This window comes from Taudactylus pleione, unplaced genomic scaffold (assembly GCF_031769625.1).
Source record: "Taudactylus pleione unplaced genomic scaffold, aTauple2 ptg002047l, whole genome shotgun sequence".
In the NCBI taxonomy this organism is placed as follows: domain Eukaryota; kingdom Metazoa; phylum Chordata; class Amphibia; order Anura; family Myobatrachidae; genus Taudactylus; species Taudactylus pleione.
In genome coordinates, this window is record NW_028286442.1 from 160,821 (window position 1) to 184,562 (window position 23,742).

A 23,742-nucleotide genomic window follows, 5' to 3' on the forward strand; every position below is an offset into this window, starting at 1 on the left:
GGAGACCTGTCCCGTGTATGATGGCGGGAGACCTGCACCGTGTATGAGGAAGGGAGACCTGTCCCGTGTATGATGGCGGGAGACCTGCCCCGTGTATGATGAAGGGAGACCTGTGTATGAGGCGGGAGACTTGTCCAGTGTATGAGGGAGACTTGTCCCGTGTATGAGGAAGGGAGACCTGTCCCGTGTATGAGGGCGGGAGACCTGTGTATGAGGGCGGGAGACTTGTCCCGTGTATGAGGAAGGGAGGCCTGCCCCGTGTATGAGGGCGGTAGAACTGTCCCATGTATGAGGAAGGGAGACCTGTCCTGTGTATGAGGGAGCCCTGTCCCGTGTATGAGGAAGGGAGACCTGTGTATGAGGGCGGGAGACTTGTCCAGTGTATGAGGGAGACTTGTCCCGTGTATGAGGAAGGGAGACCTGTCCCGTGTATGAGGGCGGGAGACCTGTGTATGAGGGCGGGAGACTTGTCCCGTGTATGAGGAAGGGAGACCTGCCCCGTGTATGAGGAAGGGAGACCTGTCCCGTGTATGATGGCAGGAGACCTGTCCCGTGTATGATGGCGGGAGACCTGTCCCGTGTATGAGGAAGGGAGGCCTGCCCCGTGTATGAGGGCGGTAGAACTGTCCCATGTATGAGGAAGGGAGACCTGTCCTGTGTATGAGGGAGACCTGTCCCGTGTATGAGGAAGGGAGACCTATCCCGTGTATGAGGGCGGTAGAACTGTCCCATGTATGAGGAAGGGAGACATGTCCTGTGTATGAGGGAGCCCTGTCCTGTGTATGAGGGAGACCTGTCCTGTGTATGAGGGAGCCCTGTACCATGTATGAGGAATGGAGACCTGTCCCGTGTATGAGGGCGGTAGAACTGTCCCATGTATGAGGAAGGGAGGCCTGTCCTGCGTATGAGGGAGCCCTGTACTGTGTATGAGGGAGACCTGTCCTGTGTATGAGGAAGGGGGACCTGTCCCGTGTATGAGGGCAGTAGAACTGTTCCATGTATGAGGAAGAGAGGTCTGTCCTGTGTATGAGGGCGGTAGAACTGTCCCATGTATGAGGAAGGCAGGCCTGTCCCTTGTGTGAGGGCGGTAGAACTGCCCCATGTATGAGGAAGGGAGGACTGTCCTGTGTATGAGGGAACCCTGTTCTGTGTATGTGGGAGACCTGTCCCGCGTATGAGGGAGAGCTGTCCTCTGTATGAGGAAGGGAGACGTGTCCCGTGTATGAGGGCGGGAGACCTGCCCCGTGTATGAAGATGGGAGACGTGTCCTGTGTATGAGGGCGGGAGACCTGTCCTATTTGTCCTATGAGGGCGAGAGACCTGTCCCGTGTATGAGGGAGACCTGTCCTATTTGTCCTATGAGGGCGGGAGACCTGTCCCGTGTATGAGGGAGAGCTATCCTGTGTATGAGGGCTGGAGACCTGTCCTATTTATCTTATGAGTGCAGGAGACCTGTCCCGTGTATGAGGAAGCCCTGTCCCGTGTATGAGGAAGCCCTGTCCCGTGTATGAGGGAGCCCTGTCCCGTGAATGAGGGAGACCTGTCCCGTGAATGAGGGAGACCTGTCCCGTGAATGAGGGAGACCTGTCCCGTGTATGAGGGAGACCAGTCCCGTGTATGAGGGAGCCCTGACCTGTTTATGAGGGAGACCTGTCCTGTGTATGAGGGAGTCCTGTCCTGTGTATGAGGGAGCCCTGACCCGTGTATGAGAGAGCCCTGTCCAGTGTATGAGGAAGGGAGTCCTGTCCCGTGTATGAGGGAGACCTGTCCCGTGTATGGGTGAGGGAGCCCTGTCCCGTGTATGAGGGAGCCCTGTCCCGTGTATGAGGGAGACCTGTCCCGTGTATGAGGGAGACCTGTCCTTTGTACGAGGAAGGGAGTCCTGTCCCATGTATGATGGAGACCTGTCCCGTGTATGAGGGAGCCCTGTCCTGTGTATGAGGGAGATGTGTCCTGTGTATGAGGAAGGGAGACCTGTCCCGTGTATGAGGGAGCCCTGTCCCGTGTATGAGGAAGGGAGACCTGTCCTGTGTATGAGGGAGATGTGTCCCGTGTATGAGGGAGTCCTGTCCCGTGTATGAGGGAGACCTGTCCCGTGTATGAGGGAGTCCTGTCCCGTACATGAGAGAGAACTGCCCCGTGTATGAGGTAGCCCTATCCCGTGTATGAGGGAGCCCTGTCCCGTGTATGAGGGAGACCTGTCCTGTGTATGAGGGAGACGTGTCCTGTGTATGAGGGAGACCTGTCCTGTGTATGAGGGAGCCCTGTCCTGTGCATTAGGGAGATGTGTCCTGTGTATGAGGGAGCCTTGTCCTGTGTATGAGGGAGATGTGTCCCGTGTATGAGGGAGCCCTGTCCCGTGAATGAGGGAGCCCTGTCCCGTGTATGAGGGAGCCCTGTCCCGTGTATGTGGGAGACCTGTCCCGCGTATGAGGGAGAGCTGTCCTCTGTATGAGGAAGGGAGACGTGTCCCGTGTATGAGGGCGGGAGACCTGCCCCGTGTATGAAGATGGGAGACGTGTCCTGTGTATGAGGGCGGGAGACCTGTCCTATTTGTCCTATGAGGGCGGGAGACCTGTCCTGTGTATGAGGGAGACCTGTCCTATTTGTCCTATGAGGGCGGGAGACCTGTCCCGTGTATGAGGGAGAGCTATCCTGTGTATGAGGGCTGGAGACCTGTCCTATTTGTCCTATGAGTGCAGGAGACCTGTCCCGTGTATGAGGAAGCCCTGTCCCGTGTATGAGGGAGCCCTGTCCCGTGAATGAGGGAGACCTGTCCCGTGAATGAGGGAGCCCTGTCCCGTGTATGAGGGAGACCAGTCCCGTGTATGAGGGAGCCCTGTCCTGTGTATGAGGGAGACCTGTCCTGTGTTTGAGGGAGTCCTGTCCTGTGTATGACGGAGTCCTGTCCTGTGTATGAGCGAGCCCTGACCCGTGTATGAGAGAGCCCTGTCCTGTGTATGAGGAAGGGAGTCCTGTCCCGTGTATGAGGGAGCCCTGTCCCGTGTATGAGGGAGACCTGTCCCGTGTATGAGGGAGTCCTGTCCTGTGTATGAGGGAGACCTGTCCTGTGTATGAGGGAGACCTGTCCTTTGTACGAGGAAGGGAGTCCTGTCCCATGTATGATGGAGACCTGTCCCGTACATGAGGCAGCCCTGTCCTGTGTATGAGGGAGATGTGTCCTGTGTATGAGGAAGGGAGACCTGTCCCGTGTATGAGGGAGCCCTGTCCAGTGTATGAGGAAGGGAGACCTGTCCTGTGTATGAGGGAGATGTGTCCCGTGTATGAGGGAGTCCTGTCCCGTGTATGAGGGAGACCTGTCCCGTGTATGAGGGAGTCCTGTACCGTGTATGAGGAAGGGAGACATGTCCCGTGTATGAGGGAGTCCTGTCCTGTGTATGAGGAAGGGAGCCCTGTCCCGTGTATGAGGGAGCCCTGTCCCATGTATGAGGGAGCCCTGTCCTGTGTATGAGCGAGACCTGTCCTGTGTATGAGGGAAATGTGTCCTGTGTATGAGGGAGTCCTGTCCCGTGTATGACGGAGCCCTGTCCCATGTATGAGGAGTGGAGACCTGTCCCGTGTATTAGGGCGGTAGAACTGTCCCATGTATGAGGAAGGGGGACCTGTCCCGTGTAAGAGGGCGGTAGACTGTTCCATGTATGAGGAAGGCAGGCCTGTCCCGTGTGAGAGGGCGGTAGAACTGTCCCATGTATGAGGAAGGGAGGCCTGTCCTGTGTATGAGGGAACCCTGTCCTGTGTATGTGGGAGACCTGTCCCGTGTATGATGGTGGGAGACGTGTCCAGTGTATGAGGGCGGGAGACCTGTCCTGTGTATGAGGGAGCCCTGTCCTGTGTATGAGGGAGCCGTGTCCTGTGTATGAGGAGCCCTGTCCTGTGTATGAGGGAGACCTGTCCCGTGTATGAGGGAGTCCTGTCCCGTGTATTAGGGAGCCTTGACATGTGTATGAGGGAGCCCTGTCACGTGTATGAGGGAGACCTGTCCTGTGTATGAGGGAGATGTGTACTGTGTATGAGGGAGCCCTGTCCCGTGTATGAGGGAGTCCTGTCCTGTGTATGAGGGAGATGTGTCCTGTATGAGGGAGCCCTGTCCTGTGTATGAGGGAGTCCTGTCCCTGTCCTGTGTATGAGGGAGTCCTGTCCTGTGCATGAGGGAGATGTGTCCTGTGTATGAGGGAGCCCTGTCCTGTGTATGAGGGAAATGTGTCCTGTGTATGAGGGAGTCCTGTCCTGTGTATGAGGGAGATGTGTCCTGTATGAGGGAGCCCTGTCCTGTGTATGAGGGTGTCCTGTCCCGTGTATGTCCTGTCCCTGTCCTGTGTATTAGGGAGTCCTGTAATGTGCATTAGGGAGATGTGTCTTGTGTATGAGGGAGCCCTGCCCCGTGTATGAGGGAGCCCTGTCCTGTGTATGAGGGAGAGGTGTCCCGTGTAAGAGGGAGTCCTGTCCCGTGAATGAGGGAGCCCTGTCCCGTGTATGAGGGAGCCCTGTCCCGTGTATGAGGGAGCCCTGTCCTGTGTATGAGGGAGATGTGTCCTGTGTATGAGGGAGATGTGTCCCGTGTATGATGGAGATGTGTCCTGTGTATGAAGGAGCCCTGTCCTGTGTATGAGGGAGCCCTGTCCTGTGTATGAGGGAGCCCTGTCCTGTGTATGAGGGAGCCCTGTCCTGTGTATGAGGGAGATGTGTCCTGTGTATGAGGGAGATGTGTCCCGTGTATGATGGAGATGTGTCCTGTGTATGATGGAGTCCTGTCCCATGTATGAGGGAGCCCTGTCCTGTGTATGAGGGAGCCCTGTCCTGTGTATGAGGGAGTCCTGTCCCATGTATGAGGGAGCCCTGTCCTGTGTATGAGGGAGATGTGTCCTGTGTATGAGGGAGATGTGTCCTGTGTATGATGGAGCCCTGTCCTGTGTATGAGGGAGCCCTGTCCTGTGTATGAGGGAGATGTGTCCTGTGTATGAGGGAGCCCTGTCCTGTGTATGAGAGAGCCCTGTCCTGTGTATGAGGGAGATGTGTCCTGTGTATGAGGGAGATGTGTCCCGTGTATGAGGGAGTCCTGTCCCATGTATGAGGGAGCCCTGTCCTGTGTATGAGGGAGCCCTGTCCCGTGTATGAGGGAGATGTGTCCTGTGTATGAGGGAGATGTGTCCTGTGTATGATGGAGCCCTGTCCTGTGTATGAGGGAGCCCTGTCCCGTGTATGATGGAGATGTGTCCTGTGTATGAGGGAGCCCTGTCCTGTGTATGAGGGAGCCCTGTCCCGTGTATGAGGGAGATGTGTCCTGTGTATGAGGGAGATGTGTCCTGTGTATGATGGAGCCCTGTCCTGTGTATGAGGGAGCCCTGTCCCGTGTATGATGGAGATGTGTCCTGTGTATGAGGGAGCCCTGTCCTGTGTATGAGGGAGCCCTGTCCCGTGTATGAGGGAGATGTGTCCTGTGTATGAGGGAGATGTGTCCTGTGTATGATGGAGCCCTGTCCTGTGTATGAGGGAGCCCTGTCCTGTGTATGAGGGAGCCCTGTCCCGTGTATGAGGGAGATGTGTCCTGTGTATGAGGGAGATGTGTCCTGTGTATGATGGAGCCCTGTCCTGTGTATGAGGGAGCCCTGTCCCGTGTATGATGGAGATGTGTCCTGTGTATGAGGGAGCCCTGTCCTGTGTATGAGGGAGCCCTGTCCCGTGTATGAGGGAGATGTGTCCTGTGTATGAGGGAGATGTGTCCTGTGTATGATGGAGCCCTGTCCTGTGTATGAGGGAGCCCTGTCCTGTGTATGAGGGAGCCCTGTCCCGTGTATGAGGGAGATGTGTCCTGTGTATGAGGGAGATGTGTCCTGTGTATGATGGAGCCCTGTCCTGTGTATGAGGGAGCCCTGTCCCGTGTATGATGGAGATGTGTCCTGTGTATGAGGGAGCCCTGTCCTGTGTATGAGGGAGCCCTGTCCCGTGTATGAGGGAGATGTGTCCTGTGTATGAGGGAGATGTGTCCTGTGTATGATGGAGCCCTGTCCTGTGTATGAGGGAGCCCTGTCCTGTGTATGAGGGAGCCCTGTCCCGTGTATGAGGGAGATGTGTCCTGTGTATGAGGGAGATGTGTCCTGTGTATGATGGAGCCCTGTCCTGTGTATGAGGGAGCCCTGTCCCGTGTATGATGGAGATGTGTCCTGTGTATGAGGGAGCCCTGTCCTGTGTATGAGGGAGCCCTGTCCCGTGTATGATGGAGATGTGTCCTGTGTATGAGGGAGCCCTGTCCTGTGTATGAGGAAGGGAGACCTGTCCCGTTCATAGAGGATTATCTCCTCATTAGATCCTCTTAATAATCGATGATTATGTTATATGTGTTGTCACTACATCATACATATTACCTTACATGCCTAATACAGTCATTTCTAGTCATAGAATCAGGCCAGCAGCAATCTATGGCTCATGTCTGGTATATGACTTTGTGAGCAGCTATTATTCCTGTCCTGAGAGTTTCCGTGATCCCGGAAGTCTGATAGGCTGATGAACAGAGGAGGTGAGGGGGCATGGGACGGTTCCAAGGGGGGGAGGGGGCATGGGACGGTGCCTGGGAGTGGGGGGCATGGGACGGTGCTCTCGTTAATTTGTATTATTACCACAACCGCGATGTTCTGTCCTGTACTGTAAAGCGGAAGCTATCTGTGTACTAACTTACAGTGACTGATGTGTTGTTAGTCAGACGCTGAATTAACTGCAATTCCCAAAGTATAGGGGACAATTATTCATAAGTAGCCGGGGGAAGGGACATAGGGGGTCATTCAGACCCACTCGCAAGCGGCAGTACGCTCGCAAGTGGGTCGATGTTCCCCATTGCGCATGCGCACGACGGAGGGAGCTCCGTCGTGCGCATGCGCGAGACCCGGCGAGCGACGGGCTTCCCATCGCTCCGGGTCTCGCACCAAAGGGGGCGTGCTGTCGATGTTGATTGACACCACGCCCCCTTTGGTGGGCGTGCAAGGGGCGTGCCTGCCAGACGGAGGCGTTCCCATGGGAACGCCTACCGTCTGTAGCCGGCCCCACTGACATCACTAGTGATGTCAGTGGGAGTGATTTTGGCTCTGATAGAGCCAAAATCACTCCAGGGCTTGTGGCTGGGAAACCCGACCGCAGGGTTTCCCTCGCAAGTCCGATGGTCGCGATGGTCAAGACAATCGCGACCATCTTTTTGGTCGCTCGTATATGCTGTGGGTGGTCACCCACAGCTATACGAGCGTCCAGGAGGACGCTCCATTTTAATGGAGGAGGGCCCTGATTCAGAGCGAGCGCTTTGGTCAGAGCGTCCGGCTCTGAATCAGGCCCATGGACAGAAAACATTGGAAGTACCAATGCTTTTAAGATTGAGTACAAAACATTATTTAAATAGTAACATTGGTTCTCTGGAACCGATGTTTTCCGATGTTTTTGTTATTAATTTATTTTTATAGCAAACTCTAGACTTATATAACATATAATAGGCTAATACACTTTTAAAATAATTCTTAGACTATGGGCAGTATTCAATTTGGCTGCGAAAACCCGTTATCGGTGATAATTTATCGCTGATGACCAACATCATTTTCCCCTATTTAAATTATCCCCGTATTCAATTTCAAAGACTTATCGCCGATGCAAAAAGTCTTTGTTAAAAAACGGGGATAACTTTGCACCATCTTTTACATGGTGAAAAAAAGTGCAGAATTGGGGTTTAGGGGTGCAGGATTAAAAAAAAATAGCCTGCACCCCTGGAAATGACCCCTAAAATTAATGGGTGTAAAAAAAAAAAAAATCGGGACACCCCAAAAAATGTACTTGAATTTTGGGGTTTAATAAAAATATGGGGACAAAATCCTAAAGTAGCTAAATAGATTCCACAGAGGTCCCCATGTATGCGGCCGGTGTTTTCTTCATTGCGGGTATTAGCGGCAGGTGCATTTTTGAAGAATTTTTATAAATAACTTTAGGGACTTAAAAATATGCTTGCACCCATTTTCATGTACCCCAAATTCACCCCTTCTTAATGCACCTGCTGCGGCTATTACAGACCCCGACTTCCTTCAGCAGGCAAAATTGGGGGTACCCATAGTGATCCTCCATGTCATGACATCTTTAGGGGAGTCCCAGGAACAATTCCCGAAAATTCCCGATTTTTTTGCAATACTTACCTTTCCGCCGGCTCCCGTTTTCGCTGATTCTTAATTGAATACGGGGATAAAGCGGGCACGCACGGACTTTTCGCTCCAAATTGAATACCCCCCTATGTCTGTCTTATTAAGGCAAACAAAGATATATGTATACAGGGGCATTGGGAGGGTGGTGCGGCCGGTGCCTCCACACAGGGCGGAATCCTCAAATGTCACCGGCCGTAAACTGCCCGGCTTTGGTGGTCTGCATGAAGAGACCTCCTGCAGTGCTGCGCAGCACTCGCAGAGCAACACCGATGAAGATCCCCGACTTCCACCCATCCCCTGGCGGAGAAAGGCATGCGCTCAGGGGGAAGAGGGGGTGGGGGGAACGAGAGGGGTGGCAGTACAGCACATGGCGCACTGCCATCCTGATACGGTGCTGAATGTATATATACAAATGGTGCAAAAATTATAAGACTGTATGCAGTTTTAGAAGTAAAGTAAAACATGTTTTTGTGATAAATCAAACTTGTTATTGACGGTGTCTTATGCTGGCCAAACACCTACACGACCAGCATAAGATCCGATTCATCGTACGACTCCCCGGAGCTCCCTGGCAGTCCCGGCAGCATGTTTGTTGTTTTTCTTAGCACAGGATCTGTCGTAAGATCGATTGTGTGTCTCACAGGCTCATAAGGGAAACAGTCATTGCAATGACATGAATTGCTGCACGATGGATCGCATGAACAAAATAAACGGCACGGTCTGCACACGATACGATGGACAATATGTGCTGCACATCTGATCATAAGATCCGATTATAGGAGCTGCAGGAGCGCACATCGGATCTTATCTTACTAACATAATACACGATTTTCACAAGATACATCTTATGACTCATCGAAAATCGGGCAATCGCCCCGAAATCGTGCAGCTGTATGGCCAGCTTTACAGTCTCACTCTCTTCTCTTTCTCAATGTAATTTCTCTTGTCCATTCTTCCAAACTATACTCTGTCAGCCTGAGCCTCCTCTTTCATTTTTTCTCTCTGTCTCTTTTCCACTCTCAACTTATTGGGTCTATTTACTAAGCAGTGTTAGGAGACAAAGAGGGGTATTCAATATGAAACGTTAACCTCGCCAGCGAGGTTTTCGCCGCACATCGGAGGTTTTGCCAGCGAAAAAGTATTGCGCGCGCTCCCGCTTATCCCCGTATTCAATTTGAAATCGTCAAAAACGGGACCCCTTCGATACTTGGATCGGCGAAAAAAACCTTTTATTTTCAGGAATTAATTGTAGGAGCCCCCTAAAGATGTCCAGACCTCAGGGATCACTATTGGTACCCCCGTTTTTGCCTGCAGAAGAAAGTCGGGGTTTTTAAATAGCCGTGCAGGTGTTTTTTTTCCCGACATTGAAGAAGTGATGCAGAAAAGCACTTAGGTTTTTTTTTTTCATTTTTTTAAGTGGTCTCATCAAATTTGGGGTACATGAAAATGGGTGCTAGCATATTTTTAAGTCCCTAAAAGTAATTTTTTAAAATTCTGCAAAAATGCACCTGCCGCTACTTGGCGCAATGAAAAAGACACCCGCCCTATACTTGGGACCCCACCAGAAATAATTTTGTTACTTTGTTTTTTTTTTTACCTAATTTTTTTTTTTTAAACCCAATTTTTTTTTTTTTTTAATTGTTTTTTAAGGGTGTCCCGATTTTTTTTAGGACATTTTTTTTTTAACATTTCCTTTTAAGGGGATATTCCCAAAACTACAGGCTATTTTTTATAAGCCTGCACCCCCAAACCACTATTCTGCATTTTTTTTCACTTGCTATAGTGCTTAGAAAAATTATCCCTGTTTTTAAAAAAATTACCCTTGACCCCATTTAAGGAAAAAAACGGGAATTTTCGGGAAATATGCCTGGGACCCCCCCTAAAGATGTCCAGACATGGGGGATCACTATGGGTAACCACGTTTTTGCCTGCAAAAGAAAGTCGGGTTTTTAAATAGCTTTGCAAGGTGTTTTTTTCTTGCCGCGGCTATTAGAAACCACGACTTCTTTCATTAGCTAAAAATGGGGGTACCCATAGTGATCCCCCATGTCTAGACATCTTTAGGGGGTCCCTAGAATATTTCCCGAAAATTCCCGTTTTAGTTAACCTGTAAAAAAAATTTGTAAAAAATTAAAAAAAAAATGACATAAGGTCCCCCCCAAAAAAGCCAAACCAGCCCCAGGCTTGCAGCCAGTGGCGGTTTCTAAAAATACGGGGAACAAAATGTGCAGGGTTCCACCGTATTTTGGAAACCAACACCAGGCTGCAGGGACTAGTGCTAGTTTTAAATATAGGGGGCAAAAACGACGTGGGGTACCCCCTATATTTAAGACCAGCACAAGACCCAACCGACTGGGGTGTAATGCAACTGACAGTTCCCACGTGGGTGAGTCAGCCCACGTGGGAACTGTCAGTTGCCGGAGCCAATCAGCGGGCGCTCTACAGTCAGCACGGCCGCTGATTGGCTGACGGGACTGCAATGCCCCGTGAAGTGCCGGCAGCGGCCATTCGGGAGCTATCAGCATGTGTGGAAAGACACATACAGATAGCTGTGTTGCGTGGATCGGCTAAATGCGTTTTTTTTTTTTTTTTTAAATCCCATGGATTACTGTGGAGACCAGCGCTGGATGTAGGTGAGTATGAAATCTTCCTTGCAGGGCCAAGTTTTAAGGATCTCTACTGGAGAAGGGGACAGAAACTTCTGGTATAGGTAAGTATGTGTGAATGGGTAGGTGTATGTAATAAACTTATACTGGGCACGGTGTGTGTGTGTTTTGTCTTTTTTTAACTATTTTACAGTGAAATTACAGGTGCCACATGTCTGCTGGCACTTGTAGTTCTCCAATTTACCTATCCTTCCCCCCCCCACACCACACTAAACCTCCACCTTACCCACCACCTGCTGTCACCCTTCCTCATTCAGAAGCCAGCCACATAACCCCACACTCCTTATCCCCCTTCTCTAGATCAATATCACCTCCACACTACATCAACCCTAATAATCTCATTCTCTTCTCGCCTCTTAACTCTGTCCCTCTCTCCTGTGCCCTCTGGAAAGCCAGTTTTGTCTATAATAAACTGGTCTCCGTTCATGAGCACTTCATCTGCGATGCCTTGATTCTCCTTGCCATCACCAAACCCTGGCTATACCCCTCTGACACCACTACTCCTGCAAAATTCCTCCATCACTTGGCTTCCTGTCTCTTAATCTTCAAATTGGCCCTCAAGACCCATTTCTTTCCTCAATGCTCTCCAGCGCTCATCCTAACCCACTGCTCCATGCTCCTTCCTCACTATCTAGCCCATCTGTGTCACCCCTGTTTGTCTGACCCTCCCCTCAGAATGTAAGCTCTCACGACCAGGCCCCTCTTTCCTCACGTGCTTCTTCTTGCCTTACTTTTACTTTCATTTTCAATGGCACCTAAAACTGGTTACTGACACCCTGCTGCTTATTTAGGTGTTATGCAGCAATGTATAAATCATGTACTTGTCCTGCATTGTCTGTACTGTTAATAATTGTTGTCTTGTGTGCTCATTTGTTTCTGTACTTTGTAAGGTGCTGCGGAACCCTTGTGGCACCATATAAATGAAGGACAATAATAATAATGATAAAGTGCTAAATGGCAGGCATGCTGGCACTTGTAGTTCCACTTTAAAGTACAATAGTGTTACATTATTTGGCCCCCCTATTACACCCATACCCACCGCTCCAGGGGTATGGGGATGAGCCCCAGGCTTCAGCGTAAGCATGTGGTGCTCGGGAGAGGGGGGACCCTTTTTTGGGGGGTCCCCAACTCCCCCGAGATCACCGGCTTGCGCTGACCGACTTGGGGTGTAATGCTTTCGACCTGGAGCCCCGGTGATTGGGTCTCCGGGCTGTGGCATTACACCCCAGTCGGTTGGGTCTGGTGCTGGTCTTAAATATAGGGGTACTCCGCGTCGTTTTTGCCCCCTATATTTAAAACCAGCACTAGTCCCTGCAGCCTGGTGTTGGTTTCTAAAATACGGTGGAACCCTACACATTTTGTTCCCCGTATTTTTAGAAACCACCACCGGCTGCAAGCCTGGGGCTGGTTTGGCTTTTGGGGGGGGGGGGCATTATGTATATAAGTTAACAAAAACGTGAATTTTCGGGAAATATTCTAGGGAACCCCCTAAAGATGTCTAGACATGGGGGATCACTATGGGTACCCACATTTTTAACTCCTGAAGGATGTCGGGGTTTCTAATAGCCCCCACATTTCTAATGGCCCCCAAATTCAAAGTGCTCTTTTTGGGGTGTACCGATTTTTATTTATTTATTTATTTTTTTTGACAGAGATCGTTTCAAGGGGTCATTCTGAAGGGTGTAGGCTATTTTTTTTAAGTCTGCACCCCTAAACCCCAATTCTGCACTTTTTTTCACCACCTATTCAGTGGTGAAAAGTTATCCCCGTTTTTTTTCGAACCTGCGAAAAGTCTTTGAAATTGAATAATGTGTAAAACCAAAACCTGCGATAATGATGTCATCAGTGCGAAAACATCGCAAAAACTGAGTTTTCGCTCCATATTGAATACCCCTATATGTGAAATGAGATAAGGTACCAGCCAATCAGCTCCTAACTGCCATGTCACAGGCTGTGTTTGAAAAATGTCACTTAGGAGCTGATTGGTTGGTACCTTATCTCCTTTCACTTTGTCTCCTAACACTGCTTAGTAAATAGACCTCTCTGTCTATATCAGGGATGGGGAACCTCAGGTTCGGGGGCCGTATAAGGCCCCCGGAATCAGTTGGTCTGCCCATCTGAGCTTTTTTTCTGCTAGCCTCATCTGGCTAGCAGGGTGTCTAAAATGGCACCTGCAGCCAGAATCTATGCAGCAGTGCCGTCTGGAGCGTCCTTAGGATGCTTTAGATCACAGGTTCTCAAACCCGGTCATGTTTTGCAGGTATCCTCACAGAATCACAAGTGAAATAATTATCTCCACCTGTGGATCTTTTAAAATGTGTCAGTGAGTTAATGAATACACCTGTGCACCTGCTGGGTGACCTGTGTGGGGTTCTGAGGACCGAGTTTGATAACCTCTGCTTTAGGTGGTCACACCACTGCCCTTAGAGCTCCCCGGAGCATCCTCAGAATGCTCCGGGCATTGCTATAATCACCGGCGATTGTGGCCCGCCCTGTGTGACATCACATGGAGGGGGCGCAACCTGCATCGGGCCCGCAAATAATGTTATATCAAAATGACCCTAGGCAGAAAAAAGGTTCCCCGCCCCTGGTCTATATCATCACACACTCACTCTCTCCCTCAGCTCCTCACCAATGATGTCACGCCAGACACTTAAGCTGCATACACATGTAAAGATTATCTGTCCAACCATCCAACTAGGTGATTGGTTGGAATGAAGATCTGGTAACGTATGGGAGTAAATGATGATGACCAATTTGCTCCTAAATGCCAGAAAACAGATGAAAATGACGTCAGACAAGTTTGTTAAATGTTTGATCTAAACTATTTGTTCAAACAACAGTTTTTGTCCATTTTCCGGCGTTTGGGAGCAAATTGCTGATTGTCATTTACTTTCATACCTTACCAGATTTTCATTCCAACCAATCAGCTAGCAGGATGGTTGGACAGAAAATCTTTACGTGTGTACCCAGCTTTAGGCACAGCTTGGTCTGTCATACAGAGCACATGCAGCGAGTGACACTATGGGCGGAATTCAATTGATTTCGCGGCCCGCATCTCCCGTCTAAAGTGACAGGAGATCGCGGGCCGCTATTCAATTGTGCCAGCTTTTCACGCTGATCGCACCCAAAGTGGTCGGGTTTAGCTGCGTAAATCGGCTAACCCCGACCAAAGTGCTGGACGCGATCGCGAAAAGTGCCGTTTGGGCACCCAAACAGGACACTTTTCGCCAATTTCAGCCCGCACCCCTCTGGGGCAGCGAGCTAAAATTGAGCGCTAGCAGCTGATCGCACCCGACAGGAGCAACAACAGAATAGCTCCGTCGGGCACGAAGGGGGGAAGAATCAATTGAATTCCTCCCTGTTACCAATAGCTGCAGCAGCCAGACACCCCAGCAGCCAATCAGTGTTCACTGAGAGCAGCACCAGTGACAGTGAGCCAGGGGTGTGGCTGTCCTATGTGCTGCGGCTAATTGGCTGACCAGAGTGTCTTTCACTCTGTCAGCCACCACCCCCAGCAGCAGCAGTAGCCCAGCCAGTGTTTTGTTCTCTCTTAAGTTGTAATTGAATATTAAACAAGGAAAGAGCCAGCTGGCAGCCCAAAGCAGTGACAGCACCACACAGTGTTACACAGCAGTAACAGCACCACACAGCGTCATACAGCAGTGACAGCACCACACAGCGTCACACAGCAGTGAGAGCACCACACAGCGTCACACAGCAGTGACAGCACCACACAGTGTTACACAGCAGTAACAGCACCACACAGCGTCATACAGCAGTGACAGCACCACACAGCGTCACACAGCAGTGAGAGCACCACACAGCGTCACACAACAGTGACAGCATCACACAGCGTCACACAGCAGTCACAGCATCACACAGCAGTGACAGCACCACACAGCGTCACACAGCAGTAACAGCACCACACAGCGTCATACAGCAGTGACAGCACCACACAGCGTCACACAGCAGTGACAGCACCACACAGCAGTGACAGCATCACACAGCGTCACACAGCAGCGACAGCATCACACAGCGTCACACAGCAGTGACAGCATCACACAGCGTCACACAGCAGTGACAGCACCACACAGCGTCACACAGCAGTGACAGCACCACACAGCGTCACACAGCTGTGACAGCATCACACAGCAGTGACAGCACCACACAGTGTCACACATCAGTAACAGCACCACACAGCGTCATACAGCAGTGAGAGCACCACACAGCAGTGACAGCACCACACAGTGTCACACAGCAGCATCACACAGCAGTGACAGCACCACACAGCGTCACACAGCAGTAACAGCACCACACAGCGTCACACAGCAGTGACAGCATCACACAGCGTCACACAGCAGTGACAGCACCACACAGCGTCACACAGCAGGGACAGCATCACACAGCAGTGACAGCACCACACAGCGTCATACAGCAGTGACAGCACCACACAGCGTCACACAGCAGTGACAGCACCACACAGCGTCACACAGCAGTGACAGCAGCACACAGCAGTGACAGCACCACACAGCGTCACACAGCAGTGACAGCATCACACAGCAGTGACAGCACCACACAGCGTCACACAGCAGTGACAGCATCACACAGCAGTGACAGCACCACACAGCGTCACACAGCAGTGACAGCACCGCACAGCGTCACACAGCAGTGACAGCACCACACAGGGTCACACAGCAGTGACAGCAGCCCCCCTCGTCACACAGCAGTGACAGCAGCACACAGCGTCACACAGCAGTGACAGCATCACACCAGGTCACACAGCAGTGACAGCACCTCACAGGGTCACACAGCAGTGACAGCACCACACAGCGTCACACAGCAGTGACAGCACCACACAGGGTCACACAGCAGTGACAGCAGCACACAGCGCCACACAGCAGTGACAGCATCACACAGCGCCACACAGCAGTGACAGCAGCACACAGCGTCACACAGCAGTGACAGCAGCACACAAGCGTCACACAGCAGTGACAGCATCACACCGGGTCACACAGCAGTGACAGCACCACACAGCAGTGACAGCACCACACAGGGTCACACAGCAGTGACAGCAGCACACAGCGTCACACAGCAGTGACAGCATCACACAGGGTCACACAGCAGTAACAGCACCAGCACCACAGGGTCACACAGCAGTAACAGCACCAGACAGGGCCACACAGCAGTGACAGCACCACACAGCAGTGACAGCGTCACACAGCAGTGACAGCACCACACAGGGTAACACACAGCAGTGACAGCACCTCACAGGGTCACACAGCAGTGACAGCACCACACAGCGTCACACAGCTGTGACAGCATCAGACAGGGTCACACAGCAGTGACAGCATCACACAGCAGTGACAGCAACACACAGGGTCACACAGCAGTGACAGCACCACACAGGGTCACACAGCAGTGACAGCACCACACAGGGTCACACACAGCAGTGACAGCACCACACAGGGTCACACAGCAGTGACAGCACCACACAGGGTCACACAGCAGTGACACCACACAGGGTCACACAGCAGTGACAGCACCACACAGGGTCACACACAGCAGTGACAGCACCACACAGGGTCACACACAGCAGTGACAGCACCACACAGGATCACACACAGCAGTGACAGCACCACACAGGGTCACACAGCAGTGACAGCACCACACAGGGTCACACACAGCAGTGAAAGCACCTCACAGGGTCACACACAGCAGTGACAGCACCTCACAGGGTCACATAGCAGTGACAGCACCACACAGGGTCACACAGCAGTGGCAGCACCACACAGGGTCACACAGCAGTGACAGCACCACACAGCAGTGACAGCAGCACACAGGGTCACACAGCAGTGACAGCAGCACACAGGGTCACACAGCAGTGACAGCAGCACACAGGGTCACACAGCAGTGACAGCACCACACAGGGTCACACAGCAGTGACAGCACCACACAGGGTCACACAGCAGTGACAGCACCACACAGGGTCACACAGCAGTGACAGAACCACACAGGGTCACACAGCTGTGACGTGATCGTCGGGTTGACCAGCATGTATGGAGGATGATAGATGTTGGAAAGAACCAGCGGGCGCGTGCAGCTCCAATTGTTTCCGACCTAAATGTGCCCGATACATGCGCGATTTGCAAGCGATTGCACGATAACGACGTCGCCTGCAAATATCGCTAAATGGATACCCCCTTTAACTTTCGGACAGTAGCTACACTGACATATAGCTATTTAAATGTTTTATATTTCAATTATTTTATGTTTCATTTTGCTACCACAGATACGTTGCCTGACTATCTAATTTTCACTTTTAGGAAGTCCTGGCGCATTATCACTAAGAGATGGATTTTAACTCTGTTCTTTATAAGATTGACTCCAATCTTACCCAAGAGGATTTAGAGAGTATTAAATTCCTTTGTGTTGGCTTACTTCCAAGCAAGAAACTAGTATCAATAAAGTCAAATCTAGATTTATTTGAAGAACTTCAAAAATCCAGTCTTATTGATGAAGAAAATGATTTTCTGCTGGCTGAATTACTTTATATCATTGGACAGCATAGCCTCCTCAAATTGCTAAACTTCACCCGACATCAAGTACAGGAAGACTTAAAAGAGAGAGGATTAATACTTTTGTATAGGTAAGTTATTAATATTCTCCAAATATTGTGCATGCCAATAGAACATGTACAGAGAAGAGTGGACTAGTCTCACAGATTAAGGTCAATTAGAAGCATGTATACAAATGCAGATGTCAAGGAATAAATTAATATCTGTTTTATACCAAGAACTAGGGTCCGACCTGGGTTTTCAGACAAGGTTCCAACCTCGGTCAGACACCGTTTACACAGCACAATCAATCTGGGTTATTCTCAGGTCAGCCCCGTTCACACTGAACTCAGGTCTACCCTGCTAAACTTGTGATGTCATAAAAAGTGGGAGGTGACTGCTCCACAACCACCAATCAGCTCATTTTAGGTATGACCCAGGTCGGATAACCCAGGTTGCGCCGTTTACACTGCACCATTTCCCAGGTCCATCCTCGGTCCGACCCTGGTAGCTACCTGGGCTGGATTGCTGGGTCACTTGACCTGGGTTATTTTTCAGGGACCCTTTTACACTGAGCTGCGACCCGGGTAGACCCAGCAATAAGCCAGGTTTTTGCTCTGGTGTAAAAGGGGTATAACATTTAACACAACACAATTGTATACCTGCAAACCTCATTAATAATACACTTCCCATTGCATAATGTGGTTTTCCCACAGCTCATTAATTAAATTCCATAATGACTTTTTTTCGCCACCAGGCAGCATATTGACAAAATTGTATAGTGCAGGTGATATAAAAAAAAGGAGTATACCGCTCATACTTATCAATTCAATATGTTCCCTTCCTGGCCTAAAGTAATGATGTGGCAGCATTTTCTGATGGTACACAATGCTACACAGTACCTGCAACCGTTTATTATTCAGCACAACTTAGAAATCTTATGCTGCATACACACGTAAAGATTTTCTGTCCAACCATCCAGCTAGGTGATTGCTTGGAATGAAAATCTGGTAATGTATGAAAGTAAATGACAATCAGCAATTTGCTCCCAAACGCCGGAAAATGAACAAAAACTGTTGTTTGAACAAATTGTTTAGATCAAACATTTAACAAACTTGTCTGACGCCATTTTCATCTGTTTTCTGGCATTTAGGAGCAAATTGGTCATCATCATTTACTCCCATACATTACCAGATCTTCATTCCAACCAATCACCTAGTTGGATCGTTGGACAGAAAATATTTACGTGTATACCCAGCTTTATATCTAGTTCCAGAAACAGTGATAAATTGGTGACATTATATGTGACTGCCAGTATATTCTTGTCAGTAATAAATGTACAATTAGTATAAATACACTGATATTAGGCTGATGTGTGACTGCCAGTATAGAAGCAGTAACGCTTGTCAGTAATAAATGTACAATTAGTATAAATACACTGCTATTAGCCTGATGTGTGACTGCCAGTATAGAAGCAGTAACGCTTGTCAGTAATAAATGTACAATTAGTATAAATACACTGATATTAGGCTGATGTGTGACTGCCAGTATAGAAGCAGTAACGCTTGTCAGTAATAAATGTACAATTAGTATAAATGCACTGCTATTAGGCTGATGTGTGACTGCCAGTATAGAAGCAGTAACGCTTGTCAGTAATAAATGTACAATTAGTATAAATACACTGCTATTAGGCTGATGTGTGACTGCCAGTATAGAAGCAGTAACGCGTGTCAGTAATAAATGTACAATTAGTATAAATACACTGCTATTAGGCTGATGTGTGACTGCCAGTATAGAAGCAGTAATGCTTGTCAGTAATAAATGTACAATTAGTATAAATGCACTGATATTAGGCTGATGTGTGACTGCCAGTATAGAAGCAGTAATGCTTGTCAGTAATAAATGTATAAATACACTGATATTAGGCTGATGTGTGACTGCCAGTATAGAAGCAGTAACGCTTGTCAGTAATAAATGTACAATTAGTATAAATACACTGATATTAGGCTGATGTGTGACTGCCAGTATAGAAGCAGTAACGCTTGTCAGTAATAAATGTACAATTAGTATAAATGCACTGCTATTAGGCTGATGTGTGACTGCCAGTATAGAAGCAGTAACGCTTGTCAGTAATAAATGTACAATTAGTATAAATACACTGCTATTAGGCTGATGTGTGACTGCCAGTATAGAAGCAGCAGCGCTTGTCAGTAATAAATGTACAATTAGTATAAATACATTGCTATTAGGCTGATGTGTGACTGCCAGTATAGAAGCAGTAACGCTTGTCAGTAATAAATGTACAATTAGTATAAATACACTGATATTAGGCTGATGTGTGACTGCCAGTATAGAAGCAGTAACGCTTGTCAGTAATAAATGTACAATTAGTATAAATACACTGCTATTAGGCTGATGTGTGACTGCCAGTATAGAAGCAGCAGCGCTTGTCAGTAATAAATGTACAATTAGTATAAATGCACTGCTATTAGGCTGATGTGTGACTGCCAGTATAGAAGCAGTAACGCTTGTCAGTAATAAATGTACAATTAGTATAAATACACTGATATTAGGCTGATGTGTGACTGCCAGTATAGAAGCAGCAGCGCTTGTCAGTAATAAATGTACAATTAGTATAAATACATTGCTATTAGGCTGATGTGTGACTGCCAGTATAGAAGCAGTAACGCTTGTCAGTAATAAATGTACAATTAGTATAAATACACTGCTATTAGGCTGATATGTGACTGCCAGTATAGAAGCAGTAACGCTTGTCAGTAATAAATGTACAATTAGTATAAATACACTGCTATTAGGCTGATGTGTGACTGCCAGTATAGAAGCAGTAACGCTTGTCAGTAATAAATGTACAATTAGTATAAATGCACTGCTATTAGGCTGATGTGTGACTGCCAGTATAGAAGCAGCAACGCTTGTCAGTAATAAATGTACAGTTAGTATAAATGCACTGATATTAGGCTGATGTGTGACTGCCAGTATAGAAGCTGTAACGCTTGTCAGTAATAAATGTACAATTAGTATAAATACACTGCTATTAGGCTGATGTGTGACTGCCAGTATAGAAGCAGCAGCGCTTGTCAGTAATAAATGTACAATTAGTATAAATACACTGCTATTAGGCTGATGTGTGACTGCCAGTATAGAAGCAGTAACGCTTGTCAGTAATAAATGTACAATTAGTATAAATGCACTGATATTAGGCTGATGTGTGACTGCCAGTATAGAAGCAGTAACGCTTGTCAGTAATAAATGTACAATTAGTATAAATACACTGCTATTAGGCTGATGTGTGACTGCCAGGATAGAAGCTGTAACGCTTGTCAGTAATAAATGTACAATTAGTATAAATACACTGCTATTAGGCTGATGTGTGACTGCCAGTATAGAAGCAGCGCTTGTCAGTAATAAATGTACAATTAGTATAAATGCACTGCTATTAGGCTGATGTGTGACTGCCAGTATAGAAGCAGTAACGCTTGTCAGTAATAAATGTACAATTAGTATAAATGCACTGCTATTAGGCTGATGTGTGACTGCCAGTATAGAAGCAGCGCTTGTCAGTAATAAATGTACAATTAGTATAAATGCACTGCTATTAGGCTGATGTGTGACTGCCAGTATAGAAGCAGTAACGCTTGTCAGTAATAAATGTACAATTAGTATAAATGCACTGCTATTAGGCTGATGTGTGACTGCCAGTATAGAAGCAGTAACGCTTGTCAGTAATAAATGTACAATTAGTATAAATACACTGATATTAGGCTGATGTGTGACTGACAGTATAGAAGCAGTAACGCTTGTCAGTAATAAATGTACAATTAGTATAAATACACTGCTATTAGGCTGATATGTGACTGCCAGTATAGAAGCAGTAACGCTTGTCAGTAATAAATGTACAATTAGTATAAATACACTGCTATTAGGCTGATGTGTGACTGCCAGTATAGAAGCAGTAACGCTTGTCAGTAATAAATGTACAATTAGTATAAATACACTGCTATTAGGCTGATGTGTGACTGCCAGTATAGAAGCAGTAACGCTTGTCAGTAATAAATGTACAATTAGTATAAATACACTGCTATTAGGCTGATGTGTGACTGCCAGTATAGAAGCAGTAACGCTTGTCAGTAATAAATGTACAATTAGTATAAATACACTGCTATTAGGCTGATGTGTGACTGCCAGTATAGAAGCAGTAACGCTTGTCAGTAATAAATGTACAATTAGTATAAATACACTGCTATTAGGCTGATGTGTGACTGCCAGTATAGAAGCAGTAACGCTTGTCAGTAATAAATGTAAAATTAGTATAAATACACTGCTATTAGGCTGATGTGTGACTGCCAGTATAGAAGCAGTAACGCTTGTCAGTAATAAATGTACAATTAGTATAAATACACTGCTATTAGGCTGATGTGTGACTGCCAGTATAGAAGCTGTAACGCTTGTCAGTAATAAATGTACAATTAGTATAAATACACTGCTATTAGGCTGATGTGTGACTGCCAGTATAGAAGCAGTAACGCTTGTCAGTAATAAATGTACAATTAGTATAAATACACTGATATTAGGCTGATGTGTGACTGCCAGTATAGAAGCAGTAACGCTTGTCAGTAATAAATGTACAATTAGTATAAATGCACTGCTATTAGGCTGATGTGTGACTGCCAGTATAGAAGCAGTAACGCTTGTCAGTAATAAATGTACAATTAGTATAAATGCACTGCTATTAGGCTGATGTGTGACTGCCAGTATAGAAGCAGTAACGCTTGTCAGTAATAAATGTACAGTTAGTATAAATACACTGCTATTAGGCTGATGTGTGACTGCCAGTATAGAAGCAGTAACGCTTGTCAGTAATAAATGTACAATTAGTATAAATGCACTGCTATTAGGCTGATGTGTGACTGCCAGTATAGAAGCAGTAACGCTTGTCAGTAATAAATGTACAGTTAGTATAAATGCACTGCTATTAGGCTGATGTGTGACTGCCAGTATAGAATCAGTAACGCTTGTCAGTAATAAATGTACAATTAGTATAAATGCACTGCTATTAGGCTGATGTGTGACTGCCAGTATAGAAGCAGTAACGCTTGTCAGTAATAAATGTACAATTAGTATAAATACACTGCTATTAGGCTGATGTGTGACTGCCAGTATAGAAGCAGTAACGCTTGTCAGTAATAAATGTACAGTTAGTATAAATGCACTGCTATTAGGCTGATGTGTGACTGCCAGTATAGAAGCAGTAACGCTTGTCAGTAATAAATGTACAATTAGTATAAATACACTGCTATTAGGCTGATGTGTGACTGCCAGTATAGAAGCAGTAACGCTTGTCAGTAATAAATGTACAGTTAGTATAAATACACTGATATTAGGCTGATGTGTGACTGCCAGTATAGAAGCAGTAACGCTTGTCAGTAATAAATGTACAATTAGTATAAATACACTGCTATTAGGCTGATGTGTGACTGCCAGTATAGAAGCAGTAACGCTTGTCAGTAATAAATGTACAATTAGTATAAATACACTGCTATTAGGCTGATGTGTGACTGCCAGTATAGAAGCAGTAACGCTTGTCAGTAATAAATGTACAATTAGTATAAATACACTGCTATTAGGCTGATGTGTGACTGCCAGTATAGAAGCAGTAACGCTTGTCAGTAATAAATGTACAATTAGTATAAATACACTGATATTAGGCGGATGTGTGACTGCCAGTATAGAAGCAGTAACGCTTGTCAGTAATAAATGTACAATTAGTATAAATACACTGCTATTAGCCTGATGTGTGACTGCCAGTATAGAAGCTGTAACGCTTGTCAGTAATAAATGTACAATTAGTATAAATACACTGATATTAGGCTGATGTGTGACTGCCAGTATAGAAGCAGTAACGCTTGTCAGTAATAAATGTACAATTAGTATAAATACACTGCTATTAGGCTGATGTGTGACTGCCAGTATAGAAGCAGTAACGCTTGTCAGTAATAAATGTACAATTAGTATAAATACACTGCTATTAGCCTGATGTGTGACTGCCAGTATAGAAGCTGTAACGCTTGTCAGTAATAAATGTACAGTTAGTATAAATACACTGATATTAGGCTGATGTGTGACTGCCAGTATAGAAGCTGTAACGCTTGTCAGTAATAAATGTACAGTTAGTATAAATACACTGATATTAGGCTGATGTGTGACTGCCAGTATAGAAGCAGTAACGCTTGTCAGTAATAAATGTACAATTAGTATAAATACACTGCTATTAGGCTGATGTGTGACTGCCAGTATAGAAGCAGTAACGCTTGT

General features: G+C 47.4%; 1 protein-coding gene across 1 annotated transcript in view; it reads left to right on the plus strand.

The window, feature by feature from the left end:
* The first annotated feature begins 6,456 nt into the window (after positions 1–6,456).
* The window catches only part of LOC148435707 (caspase-10-like), a 136,816-nt gene continuing 119,530 nt past the window's right edge, over positions 6,457–23,742 (plus strand). The window contains exons 1-2 of the mRNA XM_088465622.1: positions 6,457–6,535; positions 17,179–17,501. Of these exons, the coding sequence (XP_088321748.1) occupies positions 17,206–17,501 (296 nt within the window). The 5' untranslated portion in view covers positions 6,457–6,535; positions 17,179–17,205. The remainder of the gene's footprint in view (positions 6,536–17,178; positions 17,502–23,742) is intronic.